This window comes from Zonotrichia albicollis, chromosome 2, assembly GCF_047830755.1.
Source record: "Zonotrichia albicollis isolate bZonAlb1 chromosome 2, bZonAlb1.hap1, whole genome shotgun sequence".
Classification (NCBI taxonomy): domain Eukaryota; kingdom Metazoa; phylum Chordata; class Aves; order Passeriformes; family Passerellidae; genus Zonotrichia; species Zonotrichia albicollis.
The window spans coordinates 55,023,220-55,038,141 of NC_133820.1; the positions used below are offsets into that span (position 1 = coordinate 55,023,220).

The 14,922-nt window shown below is 39.0% G+C and overlaps 1 protein-coding gene across 10 annotated transcripts in view; it reads left to right on the plus strand.

Moving 5' to 3' along the window:
* Nucleotides 1-14,922, plus strand: part of GRIA4 (glutamate ionotropic receptor AMPA type subunit 4) — a 215,501-nt gene that overhangs the window by 132,749 nt on the left and 67,830 nt on the right. For all 10 annotated transcript variants that reach the window (XR_012578998.1, XM_005482572.4, XM_026790746.2 and 7 more), the window contains exons 5-8: nucleotides 8,270-8,323; nucleotides 10,284-10,442; nucleotides 12,250-12,417; nucleotides 13,995-14,099. Coding sequence is in view for 9 of the 10 variants with exons in the window: in XM_005482572.4 (XP_005482629.1) it covers nucleotides 8,270-8,323; nucleotides 10,284-10,442; nucleotides 12,250-12,417; nucleotides 13,995-14,099 (486 nt within the window). In the remaining variant the exon portion in view is untranslated. The remainder of the gene's footprint in view (nucleotides 1-8,269; nucleotides 8,324-10,283; nucleotides 10,443-12,249; nucleotides 12,418-13,994; nucleotides 14,100-14,922) is intronic.

Genomic DNA, 14,922 nt, shown 5'->3' on the forward strand with positions numbered 1-14,922 from the left:
TTGGCTTAATTTTGAATGCATCCAAGGATGGAGATCCCATAACACTCTTATTTCCTGTTTCACTACTTGACTACCTCATAGAAAAAAAATAAATTCCTCATGTCTGGCTGGAATTTCTTGTGTTGCAACCCGTGTCCCTTGCCTGTTGTCCTATCATTGTACACCTCAAGGGAGAGTCAGGGACCCTCTTCCCTACACCATCCTATTGGGTATTTATAAATAATTGCTAAGATCTGCCTGAGGTATTTCTTCTCCAGGCTGCTCCAGTCACAACTCTCTCAGCTTCTCCTCATATGACAGAAGCTTCAGTACCTTTTGGTGTTTCTCTGGACTGTTCCAGTGTGTGCATGTCTCTTTTGTGCTGGGGGCCCAGCAGTGGGCACACCATTGCCAATGTGCCTCAGCAGAGCTGAGCCCAGGGGCAGGATCATTGCCGTGGTGGCACTGCAGTTCAAGAGGCTGTTGGCGTTGTCTGCCATGAGGGTGCATGAGTGGCCCGTGGGAAGCTCAAACCAGAAGCCCAGGAGCCTTCTGGCAAGGCCTCTTCTTCTCCAGTGTGTGCCCAACCTGTCCTGCTGTGCTTCGTGAGTCAGGCTGAGAGTAAGGCCATGAAATAAGGCACAGATGAGCTCCTTTGATTCACAGTACTCTTTTTACACACCTATAGACATCTCTCGAGGTAGAAATGCCTTATAAGTGGGTGAACTGTGTGTCATCTTGTACTGAACCTTGCAAACCCGTAATGTGCTTGCATGGGAAACTGCCAGAAAGGATACCAGGGTGATCGGATCAACCTTTGAGCTATATTGTGTGACTGCATCTAAAAAAGTCCTTCAATAAACAGATGCCTCTCCAGCATTTTGGTTTCTCATTCTCTACTGAGAATTTTAAAAGCAGCTACTGAGTAGTCTGCTTCTTCTTCCTTATTTATGATAGCCCTCTCAGATTTTTACCAGAAATTCAATTTAATTGTGTCTCCATAACGACCTTCATGCAAAATTCAGCAAAGCAAGCTGAAAACACAAGCTAGGTGTAATTGCATTTACCTACCTTTATGTTTACTTCTTTCTGAAAGAGAATATTGCTACTCCTCATTTCTGTTTTCTAGGGCTTTTCATATGCAGTAACGTGTCAGTGTTTGTTTCTATATTTATATAAACAGATATGTCCATAAACACATCCACATGATGAGGACTATATTCAGAAAAGAAGTGTTTCTCCTTTCTGCATGAATGGCAATGGATTTCCTTTCTTCTTCCATCTGTAGCCACTCCCTCCTCTCCCACTGTCTCCATCTGACAAAGTTGAAACCTCAGCATTCTTTGTGTTCAGAGCCTTCCAGTGTCCACTGTGAACAGCATTTTCTTCTGATTTTTGCAAAATGAATCAGTTCTGCTGTCAGAGATCATCAGTCTAGCTCCTGGTGTACCAAACAGGCTGATTCCAGACAGTTTTTTCCTTCATCCTGTTCTCCCCAGACCATAAGAATTAAATAGGATGTTTCCCAGTAGATGAGCACTTTTCTCAGCTCTGTCAGTGTTTTGTATCATCAAGATCAAGCCTCATTGCTCATCCAGGGCTTATTTGCCTTTAAACACAGAGGTGAAAACTGTTATGGAGCATCTGGCACAGATTTAATGCTTCAGTGTACACAGCTGAAGTGATACATAATAGTAAAAAGAATTACCATTGCCCTGTGTAGTATTAAAATTTACACATGGATGTGAAATTGCCACAAAGTACTAGTATCATTAATCTTGTAAAAACTGCAAACCAATAAACTCTAATTAATAATAGCCAACAATTGTTATTAACAAGCAAAATAGGGAAGTAGCTGCCCAGTGTCTGGAATGCTGTTCACAGCTGTCTACCTAAATCAGTTGTTCAGTGTGTTGCTTGAGACCACTGATTCCTCACCCTTAGAGAGCCTTGAGATATGTTGCTGAGAAATATCATGTTATGTGTTTGCACTGGAAACCAAATCTCTCTGATAGGTAAAATGGAGCAGATTGTCACAGCAAGAATTAGTAGTAGAAGTAGTAGAAGAATAATTAGTAGGACTAGTAATAGCAGCAGTAGTAATAGCAGTAGTAGTAGTAGTAGTATGGTCAAAATGAAAGCAAATAAATGTATGTGTGGAGAAAAGTACAGAAGCCAAGATATTCCCCTCGTTCTCCATCTCCTCTCAATTTGTCTCAGGAGTGCTAAACTTGAAACAGTAACGTTTGACTGCAGAATTTCTCTAAATTGATGGAGTTGTCAATTTGGCTGGTTTTAAAAACATTTTTTTTTCTCATCTTAGTTTCCAGTGTGTCTACTAACTGAAGATAGCACTTGTCACTTCTGCAATGAATTTAAGTTAATAATAAATTAAAACATGGTACTTTGCAATAAATTGCAACATAATACAGGAAGGCAGAAATTAACCAGACACATGAGTTACACAGAGTACTAGCTCAAACATTCCTGCTTCCCTGTTTTTCATGAGCATGGAGATGTGTTGGCACAAAGGATCACTACCACAACACAGATCAGTATTTATCAAGAGACAGCATGTCTTTTACATGTAGTTTAGTGGTATAATGTAGATTTCTTTATGTCTTGTTTGAAAAACAGCATGGACTGTCTGTATTTTTCCCCAACGTCTATTAGATTTGCATGAATAAAATGCAGCTTTAGTTGTGCTCTCACAGAACCACAGGAGCAAATCATTAGCCAAAAAATTTGGCATGTGCACTGCACACAGTAGTATGGGCTAGTAGCAGCGTTGTTGGACTTCATAGCACTTCAGGGATGTAGTAGCAGCTCTCTGCATATCTCTGACCCAGAGGGAATGGAAGATTCATAAAGTGCCTTTTCTTATTCATTCTTTATTCTCCATGCCTTTTTTTTTTTTTTTGTCCTTTCCCTAGAGGTCTATGGAGTTGCTTCTAAGCAACACTGGCATGTCAATGCAAACTGATAGTTCTCCTTGAAGGAGCCAGCCACCAGCACTGCCACCAGCAGTTTCCTCACCCTGCAGAGCCAGGAGGAGCTCTGCACAGGCTCCTCTCTGTGAAGCAGCTGGGATTTTGCACACAGTCCCACACTGCACAGTAATAAGAATGCATTTTGTTACTGCAGCACACAACTGATGAGGTTTAGACATGAGAAATACGTTATTTCAGTCACTGAAAGAGCAAATAGGCATTAGGAGACAAAGGATGAATATGAATGATTTAAAGGATTTGTGATGTGACCTTCTTATGATGTGACCTTCTTACACCCTTCATCTCTTTCCTCATTTCCTTTTTCCTTACAAGTCTCCACATCCTATTTAGGATAGGAGTAGGCACAACTTCAGCAGCAGAAGGAAGCAAATAGCTATGCACAGGGCAATGGTTAATGACCTTTGAGCCACCTCTCCAGGTCTTCTTGCCCTGTAGCTTCCTGCACTGAGCAGGGCTGTCTGCTTTGCCAGCTGCTGATAAGCATGGGGTCTGTGTGGGAAGCATCGTTTTCTGCCCAGCCATGAGAGGGGTGGGTGTGCACAGCCCTGTTCCAGCTCAGCACCTGCCTCCACAAGAGAGACAGAGCCACATCTGCTTTGTTTTCTGCCTTTTTAGCATCCTCTCTGATGGCTGTCCACCCTTTCTCCAATAAGAATGCCCTTTTCTGGGCACGAGTTGTTAAAATTAGGCTTGTTTCTCAACTGCTATTTTTATGGCTTTGTGGAAGATTTATCGTAGGTTGAGATATTGTGTAAAATCCCACTTCAGTTGTGGTTTATATCATCACCATTTCTGCTGCAATATTTCAGGTCAGGTCTCAATCTTCTGTCTTTAACAAGTCTCCACTCTTTTTTTATTGCATTAGACAGCCTTCATTTTATTGCAGGTGTTCTTTTTCTTAAGGCAGTGAATTGTGACACAATACCAAAGAGGAAAACCTTTGTCAAAGTCCGATTGGTAATGCACAGCTATCACCCTTTGAAGAGATTTAACTGAAAATAAGTCCTTTTCACTCCAGCTGTACTGACCTCCATCTTCTGTAAATCATAACAAGGGACATTTCATGCTACAGAAGCTAAGCATTATTTTAAAATGAGTTATGTGCAATATCCATTTCACAGTAGTAGAGAATGACCTGGGGCCAGATTCTCTGTTCAGATGCTGATGCAAGTTTGCAAATGGTTTTATCAAAGTCAGTGACCTTGCCACACACAGGGAAAAAAAAAAAGAAAATAATCAAAGCAGACACTGGTAGCCCTTCTTTCCAAGAGTGGAACAGTTTCTGTATTTCCTAAACCAGGCTATTGTTCAGCTAAATTGAAAGAACAGTATTGTATCATAAAGTCACAGAGCTGTGTCAAGAACCCGAGTTGGATCTCACTGGCCCTGCTTTTATCAAACTTTAAAGTCAATGTAATTCTAGTTACTTTTGATTACCACTGGCATTCTGAAATCAGAATAAGGCATTTTCATAATTGTGTTATAGTAGATCAGCAACTAAAAATTCTCACAATGAACTGTTCTTTTTAGTTTCTTATATATATATGAATTATATAATGTGGTTAGATCCTAATGCTGATTTGGGTTTTTTTGAAGTTCACCTTTCTGTAGACACTTACATAAACAGTAATATTTGGGGGGATAAACCAACCAACAAAATTGTGTTAGACTCTGAAATAAACTTGATAGCCTAATGGCCTTAATATCTCACTTTTTTATTTATTCTATTCTGTTTCATTTACAGAAATGAGATATTCACCAATAGTGTGACTACATAGTAATATATGGAATGACTCTTGTCATCCCTGTTAATAGCAATTTGGGAAGCAGATTATATTTTCTTACTCATTCTTCTTAACACTGATGATTATTTAATAATTTCTTCAATTTTACAAATAAAAGTATAAAAAAAGCTCCAGTTCTACTTATTAGTCACCTTGATCATTGAACTAAAACCTGAAAATCAATGTGCAAAAGCCACTGCAGCATCCTGCTTACGCCTGCTCTCAGCCTTTCCCAAAGAAGCAAGGTTTACCCTTCCCAGCAGCTTCTTCCTAAAACCTCCCTGAGCAAGCTGAGGTCACCCTAAACTCCCACTGTCACAAAAGCCAGGTGCAGTATGTTTGTGTGGTGTTTAAGAAGCCAGAGAGGGGAGTACAGAGTGAAACCAAATGTTTAGAATGTGTAAGTGAGGAAGTACTGCATAGCCCATAAGTATTATTGTGCATGACGTGTAAATACTGCATACTGCCCCGGATTGCTGGCACTGGGACAGCTGTGAATCAGAGCATCCTGAAGCAGGGAAGAGCACAGTTACACGTGCAGAGGGTTCCTCCTGACCTACCATGACCCTGACCTACTGTATCTGCAGTTTCCTGGTGTTTCACTGCTTGTGTGACAGGCACAGCCCAGCTCCAATGCCTCAGCCCTGCTAGGTCTCACAGCTGGCCACAGTGTGAAAGCTGTGTGAAGCTCCCTGACAGAGCCACTAAAGGTCCCTGTGGCAGCACTGCCCTCTCTTCCAGGACCTTGCTTTTGAAATTAAGGAGTTCTGACTGCTCAGCCATGTGCTGCATGAATCTGTCACCTGCCTCACAGATGCTCAGGGCCTCTCTAAGAAAGTGCAGCCCAAAGGAACACAAAATATCTGAGCTGGAACATGCTTTTTTTTGCAGTCCTTCTCCTGGTTCCTGAGTTTCACATTAAGGTGATGGGCTTGGACTCAAAATACATGAACTGGTTTTTATTTGGATGATGCTAAACAAGATGTGCCCTGAAGTGTAGTGTGAGTTCAGTCTGGTGACCAGGTTAGATGCAGTCCATTGTAAATTCCTGAAATGTATGCAGGGGATGCCAGCTCCTTAGCACCAACACTTGCTGCGCAATCTTATCCCACCAGCTGCCCTATTTGCTAATGTAGATGTTAGACAATGCCACTTTGCCTTCCCTCTGGGCTGTGATTGAACTTGGCCTTTTGGTCTGAACTAACAGATGCACAAGGAAGCACCTGGGTTTTTTAAGTGCCCCCAGATGTAATGAACTTCTGTAGCAAAGGCTTTCTGGAACACTCTGTCATCTGACAAAATCTCAGGCCTGTTTTGGCTTCTGGGTAATATCTACTCTTACATTAATGGAATGTTGAGGTCTCATCTCAAAACTTTAGCCACTCTTAACCAGTTAAAGCACAGAGAAGGAAAGTGAGAGACTTCACATTCCAGACTGAATAGCCGTCAAGCTCCACTTGAGTTCATTGCCTCAATGTCCCTCAGGGCAGAAATGCAGTGAAGTAAAAGGGGATGATTCAGGTAGCAAGAATTCATATCTTGGTTTGTAGATAGTACTCTGCATCTTTGAGTATTTGAGAAAGAAAGGTGACAGCATGTCTAGTTTGGATATTCAAAACTATGACATGTTCACAGAAAACTATTTCACTAAACAGGCACTTTTTCCCAGGACTATAACCAATTCTCAGCATCACACAAAATATGTGTGATCAATAGCTGTAATACTTTCCAAATTCAAAGTCAGAATTGTACCCAATCTTGGTTGAAAATAGAAGCCACTACTTTTCTTTTCTGGCAACATAATCAACATTTTTAGGGTGAAATTCATCTCAGTTAACATTAGGGAAATAAAATGTAGGTGTCTGCATCAGAGTTAATCCCCATCAACTCTTTCTAGTCAATGCAGAAAAATACACACTTTCAGGGCACAAGCTGTCTAATTAGTTTTACACATGTGCTTTAGAATAAGCTGAATCATTTCCTCAAAGTGACTGCTCTTTCCACTGACTCTAAGGGAAGTTAAGACAACTCTGTGATACATAACTGTGTACTTGTGTCACTCACCCAAAGAAACAAGTTTTGAGAGAATACAATGAAGACATCAAATTTCAGGTTTTTCAAAAATGTTATGTATTATTCACATCAAATCCAAGAATTCTGCAGTAGTATCTACATGCATTTCCTAGGAGCAAGCACAGAAATAAATCTCAAAAGGAGATTTGCCCAAGATGGGGGTGAATAGATTAAGAACAGATCCAAGGAGAAAGAATTGGGAGATGTTGGAACTAGATGATCTGTAAAGTCTTTTCAAACCATTCTATGATTGTATGATTTTATATTATGCCAGTCCACTTAATAACTTTCAGGTTGTGATGTGGTATTTATTTTAAAATGTAATTTTTTTACCCTATATCAGTTTCCCTGTAATGAGGAGGCAAATATTATATTACCGTGCACTGCTGAATGAGTACAGACGTACAAGCTTTACTGGGATCAGAGATCATAATCCTGATTGGGAGCAGGAATCATAATTCTTTTGAAGCCAGTTTCAAGCCAGGACTTGAAAATTTTTATTATATGGGAAAATTCATTACTTGAGAGTATCCTCCTCACATGTGTTGAGCTTGTAATAGGGAAAGTTGTGACTTTTCCATCTCTACCGCGCCCAATAAAATGTCAGCAGTGGCAATAAATCACTGATTTGGGAGTTTTATTAAGCCTAAAATTCATTTAAACCAAGGGTAACAGTCTGGTCATGGCTTGGGTGTCTAGTGTCTTTGGTGATTTTTTAGGCTTATGTTTTGGTTTTTTAATACAAGCACTTCAATTGTAGACTATTGTCCTGGTTTTAGACAAATTTAGGAAGAAAATCTCCAATGGGGTCCCTCTAGAAAGCAAATTCAAGCAGCCCCTCCCCTGCCTGTTTGGGAGACATAAACCTCTTTCAAAAGAAGTGGAAGAAAACCATTTATTTAACAAGCAAAGTATTCACAAACATGAGAAAATTAATAATATTAAACAACGGAACCTCTCACTGTTCTGAAGAGAGAGCAAATTCAGAATCCTTTTTATAGGCTGCAGCTCAGCTCACTCAGTCTCTTATCAGAGCTCCCACTTTCATTCATAACTTCTGCACTTATTTTAAACAAAAAAGTAAATCAGGGGGTAGGCTTTCTAACTAGTGTGACATCTCCTCCTTTTGAATTTTTGTCCCGTAGATAATTGCTCTATTTGGTAAAATAGTATATACTACAGTAACATTTCAATACAGAAGGCACTCAGATTACCAGTTCATTACTTTACTCACTGTAATTTTAACTTTTTCCCATTATTAAGCCCCTGGAAAGTTATAGTTACATTATTGTAAAAAGACTCCCAGCCTAATATTACCAGTGCTATATATTTCAGTTTATATCTAGCTTTCTATGAAAGCACCTTTATAGAGAAAACAGTATGACATTGTTTTTCCTTTTTTGTCTTATTTCTCTCCCACAGATTGTGAGCGTGGGAAAGCATGTTAAAGGATACCATTATATTGTTGCCAACCTGGTAAGATACTTTTCTAGAATTATACCCCTACTCGGTAAGTGCAACGCTCAGTTTTACTTTGAAGTTATAGCACTTCACACAGCATTTCCCATTTGTCTCTAATATGTGCTTGTACATAATGCATTCTTTATGATGTGTAAAAGAACTTGGGTTTCTTATTGCAGCTATCTAGATATAAAGGGCACAGTAATATAGTAAGTAATACTCCTAAATTTTATCAAAATCAAGGTAGGAGAAAGAACTGATACATGTATCTTGGAGCTGAATTAAACTAGAACTATAATGATTTTTGACTTATCTTTTTATTATTACTAATACAAGAATTCTAGAGGTAACTTTTATACATTCCCCAGGAAACATGTATTTTCCGTAAGATCAGCTATTTCCAGTCAAATTGCTACTTCAGTATTTTTACTTTAAGGCTAAACTGGACATTCACACAACTAATGTTCAGAAGAGGGCAAAGAAAGACCAAATGCAGTATTTTATTATTTAAATGACTCATTCTTTAAGCTAAAATACCTGCCTGGCAAAGCACAGTGAATATAGGACAGAGTATAATGCATGCTTTAAACTGTTTGCTTTCCACTCACCCTCAAGGAATTTTAGTTGACGTGAAATATTTTATTGTGCTTTGCTGCACTTGAACCTTCACTTAGTACCACTTCAGATTATATTTAAAGCCTCAGGTGTTGCAAATGAGACATCTGTACTCTTAGGTCTTATAAATTAGATCTTTTGGCATTACAATTTTATAGTTCCTCAAGTAATTTTTCTCATGTAAAATAGTTGCTGTAAACAAGGAACTGGATGTTGCAGTAATCTGCTAGTGCGGTATGCAGTGGAGACAGGCACATCTGATCTACTTCAGCAGGGGCACACTTTGTTATCTACTGTCTGTTCAATTATGTGGGTAATATAACGTCCTGATGCGTCACCTTTTATAGCTACTGTCAGTAACCCTTAGGACATGAATCAAATCTCTGTCCTTAACAAGTTCTTTTCCCCTGGCATATTGGGCCCTTACCCCAGTACCCCACAATTTTTTTTCCTAAATATTTCTAGATTTTCACTTTTATTTTCACTGATAAGTATCAATCACAGGAATTTAAGAAAATTAAAATAAGATGCTTCTGAGCTAACCTTAGACATAGCAGCCAGGAAAGGAGAAAGATTTATGCTTGCTTCTTAGTGCTTTAACAGTTTGTGTTATGCAGTTTGTTGAAGTTCAGTTCTGTCTCTAAAGGCAAATTCTAGTAAAGAATTGTGCTGAACAGATTATCCAGAGAAACCAATAGGTCAGGAGATGTGTGTGTTTATCTTCTCTTTCAGTGTTGGGATTCACTCTAGGTTTTCGATGTGTAACAGACCTAAGAGCTACCACAATCCTTTTTAACAGAAGTGCTATTTTGATGTTGTTTTCCTTGCACTAACAATGAGATTCTCATGTGCTGTCTCTGCCTTCTAATGTCTAATCTATTATCTCATTTTCAGTCTAAACAATGAATACTGGAGTAAATGTATTTACAGAGTGGGGTTGTTCATTTTTTAACATGGAAAAAAAATAAAAGAGATGCATTTTCTAAAACATTAGTACAGTGCTTATTCCAGTCTGACAACTTTAATGGAAATTGGATTAAGCCTTTAATATTCTGCAGACATTTTTCAGTTTATTCGCCAAAGGCACTTCTTCAAAAACTGTCTGCCATTCCCAACAATGTGTTGCTTAGCTGTCAAGACCACCCTAGCAATAATGTGGCAAATCTATTTCTTGGCTTTTTTTTCTTTATTACACAAATGGAAGTTATGAATGAAGGTTCAACATTATTTCCTGGTTTAAAATTTTGCCTTCTAATGGAATCCTGCTGTTGTGCATTCTTTATGCTGCCATGCTGACCTAGAACAGATTGGACCCACAGTGGCGTAGGAGGGAAAACAAAATCTTAAATTGATTTTCTAGGGATTCAAAGATATTTCTCTGGAGAGATTTATGCATGGGGGAGCCAATGTGACTGGATTTCAGCTAGTGGATTTCAGTACCCCAATGGTAACTAAGCTGATGCAGCGCTGGAAGAAACTGGACCAGAGAGAATACCCAGGATCTGAGACCCCACCAAAGGTACTCCCCGATCTGAAGCACTACCAAAGATATCACTCCAGTGTTCTAATTTCTTATTAACATTGTTGAATACATGAATGAAGACTTTAATATTTAGGCAGAGGAGAAGGCAGTTGATCTTACTATTACTGGCCATTAATCATGCCTATCCTTAGATTTATATGATGGAAATGAAAACTGCAACACATTTTGCTGATGTACTTAAATGTCTGTTGTCATTTATTCTCCGACTTCACCCCATTACCGACAGCAGATAAAGGTCAAATGCTTAACTGACAACTTAATTTCAATAAAATTTACATTAATTAGTCTAATTATCTAGGTTTCTTTGGAGTGCAGATCTTTCCTGACAGATGAATTCTTCTGGATGAGATAGTGCTTTAACTGTAAATTTGCTACCTTTAAATTTTTGTATGGGGTTTCCTCTGGAAATTTTCCACCTCAAATCCTCATGTAGAAATCACAAGCAGGCATGATTTTAAAGTTAAATCTCACCCCAGAGTTCCTCTTTCCTAATCCTTCACAGAGTGATAAAAAATATTTTTTTGACATATAATTTTCCTGGCAGGCAAATCACAGCACAGCTGTAAATATGACTTCAACAAAGTAGTTCTGTTATTATATGCACTAATGCATGCCAGACATGCTTGAAAATGGGCCCCTTTATGCTGGGCACTATGCAAAGATAAGCAACCAGCCCTCCCTTGGCTGGGACATTGGTAGTTTGGTAAAGTCTAGAGAGAGCATCAACATGGGAATTACAAGACATAGCTACAGAATTCAGTGGCACGTCAAAAATTTATGTTAAAAAACCCCAAAAAACAAAAAGAAACAAACCAAAACCAAGGGCTTGGAATGAAGACTCCCCAGTTACTGGTGACAGAAAAAATTCTACCTATAGGACACCTTGTGACAAAAGCAGGATTATTCTGTCTGCTTCTGAGAAGTCAGCATGATTAATTGCAGTCACACATAATTCATCTCAGGATAACCAAAATTTGAAGCTATAAAGATAAATCATGTCTCAAAGACCTTATAATCTGCAAGAGAAAGGAAAGGAAGGAAATTAGATTTGAATAATGGAATTTGAATTTTGGAAGTTAGCATGCATATCAGTAGCAGCCCTGAGCATGTGAACAACTTTTCCTGTTGCATTGTTTTTATCAGAGGACCATACTGAGAAAGCACCCCTTTGTTTATGTGGCTCCAGGCTAACATCTGCCCAAGACTTGTTCTAAATGTTTCGTTTGGCATGTTATCTACCTAGAGCAGTTGCTGTAGTTGGTGTAGAAACACAGACTGCTCAGGGTACCTATCAGGCAGAGATCCAACACAGGTTTTCCAATAGGAAGAATCTACTCTTGATCATCTCTAACAGTTCCAGTAGCCTGAATTCCTGCTCATCAGCTGCTCATTTTTTCAGGGTTTGTTTTTTCTCAGTGAGTTACTGTTTCCTTTTTTTTTTTGGAGTAGATTGGGTGGATGGGGTTATTCCCTATTGTGTAAGACAAGTGGGAAAAAAAAAGGAAAAATACTTGAATATTTCAAGTTTAATTTTTCGTCTTTTTAATTAATTCTTAAGATGCAGATTTTTCTACCCTTAGGAAATACAATTTTAAAGCTGTACCTACTGGAATGTCCTACATTTGTCCCTTAGACAAAATTGCTTTTGATTTTGAGGAGAGCTGTTTTCTAAATGAAGGTATAGAAACAGCTGCATAATGAATCAAACTAGAATTATCTTGAAACAGCAGATTTTTTTTTTTTTTTGTCAACTCTGAAGGGCTGTGTTTGTCTATCCATTTAGTATACATCTGCATTGACGTATGATGGAGTACTTGTGATGGCTGAAACTTTCCGTAATCTTAGAAGACAGAAAATTGATATTTCAAGGAGAGGAAATGCTGGTGATTGTCTTGCCAACCCTGCAGCCCCATGGGGTCAAGGAATTGATATGGAGAGGACATTAAAACAGGTAAGGGGAGGCTTTGTTCTAGTGATCTTTTAGAATTTTGGATACCAGTTGCACGCTATTATGACTTGCAGAACAGTATACACTACGGTAGTAATAGGAGAGGGAAAATTATTTTTTACTTGGAAATTGCAAGCAGGTTGGACTGTTCAGGTTGTTCTGATTTGTAACTTGGAATGAAGGCAGAGAGGAACTACTACTATTTGAAGGTACTGTTAGATCTTTTGAGATAGTTGGAACTCCCTCCACTGTACTGCTGAGTTGATTTGTTACTATTGCAAATAACCTGCCTGTACAGATATTGTCATTTAAGAAAAAAGATATAACCACATAATATAACCTTTCAAATATGTTTCTGTCATCTTCAATAAAAGTAGACTTCTCCCAGGGAAATCACATAGGTAGTTTCGGGGTTTTTTCTTTAAAAAGAAATAACCCAGAGCTATGGGTTATTTCAGGATTTTGAATTCCTGATGAATATGGATGCCTAGAAAGTTCCAGATCTCTGTCAAGATGATTTAGCCTTTCCTTTGAATGGAACAGAACAAAAATAAAAATCCTGCAGTAGAATTTAAATCATTGCAAATGAGGAGACTCCACTCAGGAGAAACTGTTGAGGAGAAGTGACTGCTGACAGAGCTGGCAGCTCTGTGCCTGGAAGCCAAGGATTCAGTCCTGGAGAAAAATCGGTAGATAGAAATGGACAGAGGGAAAGAGTAAGTGATTTCAAGCCACATCCTGACTCTTAGGGAGAGAAATAAAGCATTTTGTATGCTTCACATATTCTGTGCAGATGCACAGATCTGTAACAATGGAGAAGAACATTAAGTCAGGCTTCTGTGTTCAGGCAGACAGCATGAGACTTCAAATTCTGCCAGAGAGGTTTTCATGGCCAGATCCTGGTAAAATCAAAGCCATCAGCAATATGGCCACGACTTCTTTGAGACAAGGACCACAGCTTGGGTATCCTTCAGCGACACAATTAAGTGCTGGAAGAAAGAAGAAGTGTTCTGGTTTCAGCAGAGGCACTGGTGGTGGGAAACTGCCACAGCCAATTGTAAGGCTTCACAACTGGCCTTCTTCATTCTAATGCTTTGAAAACACCCTTTTCAAGCTCTATCCATATCAGCCCTGTATTATCTTCCCTGATAGTAAACTGCTTTGCTGGGGCTAAGGTTGTTGTCAGGTGGGAGTGGGAGCTAAAAAGACATGTGAGCTCAGGCCAGACTTCCTTTAGGTTTTTTCATATGAACCCAGGAGAGATGAAAATAGTAAAAAATGTATTTCCCTTTAGAACCTGCAGCTGGAAGGTGTTGATCTGCACAGCATGAAAGAAGGGAAGGTCCACTTTGTGTCTTTGTTAGCAGTTAGATACTGACCTATCTAAGCCTGTTTTGAGCATGGTTCGACAGGAAAAAAGAATATAAAGAAAGCAGCCAACTTTATTTCTTTGAACTGCTCTACAGTAGGGTTCTTATGGTAATCTAAGGATGTAGCCAGGATAAGTTGTACTGCTCTGTGACATTTGAAGTAAAAAGCATAAGACTGGATCTTCACAATGGTTTTTCTTCCATTTGTAGGTTCGAATACAAGGTTTGACTGGAAATGTTCAGTTCGACCACTACGGTCGCAGGGTCAACTACACCATGGATGTCTTTGAGCTGAAAAACACTGGCCCTCGGAAGGTATGTGCTGACATTGCTCTCCTCATATCATATAAATGAGTTGTGTGTGATGAAATGGTTATGCAGACTTACATTAAAGTGGACTCTGCAGCTGGAATAGGTAAAATACACTGAGTACATGGATATTTCTGGTGAAAGCAGTTTTTACCTGCATTTTCTACTAGATGCTATGATTCAGTGCCTCAAATTGGGGAACACAAAAACAAGTGTGCATCTTGGACTGGTGGGATGTCAGTCAGTCAGGCATACTAATGAATATCAGTTGGATGACATGTTGCTAGGCTGCTGGGTGCAAATGGTCAGAATTCTGAATAGTAGATATTTCTTGTATCTTATCCCAAGATTTCTGTCTTGAAAATTACTTGCATTTTTAAGCAAGTTGATTTGTACATTCTGTGCAAACATGAACCATAGGCTGTAACTAACACTGGACTTTTAAGGGTGAAAGGACAGAAGAGGAGAGAGGAGGAAGAGAGAATGACCTGAATACCATTTTCTGAAATTTATTGCAGTATCTAATCCTGTGTGCTTGATTGGCTTGGTTGCTTGCAAGCAAATGCACATTAATACATGTCTAGGCAGATCCTTCATGACTGAATGCTCATTATCACTCAGCCCAATCACTTTGAAAATATAAGATTGGGTACTTTGTTGATCCTTTCTCTTCTGTGCTGAAATTTGTCCATTTATCATAGAATAAAACAAATAAAAGCAGAAAACGTACTCAAGCTCAAGGATTTTCTCTTTTTCTTTTGAGTCATTTTGATCTATTTTGCTTATGAGGTCATCAGAACATGAAAAGGCGGGAGGTGATGATGAATAG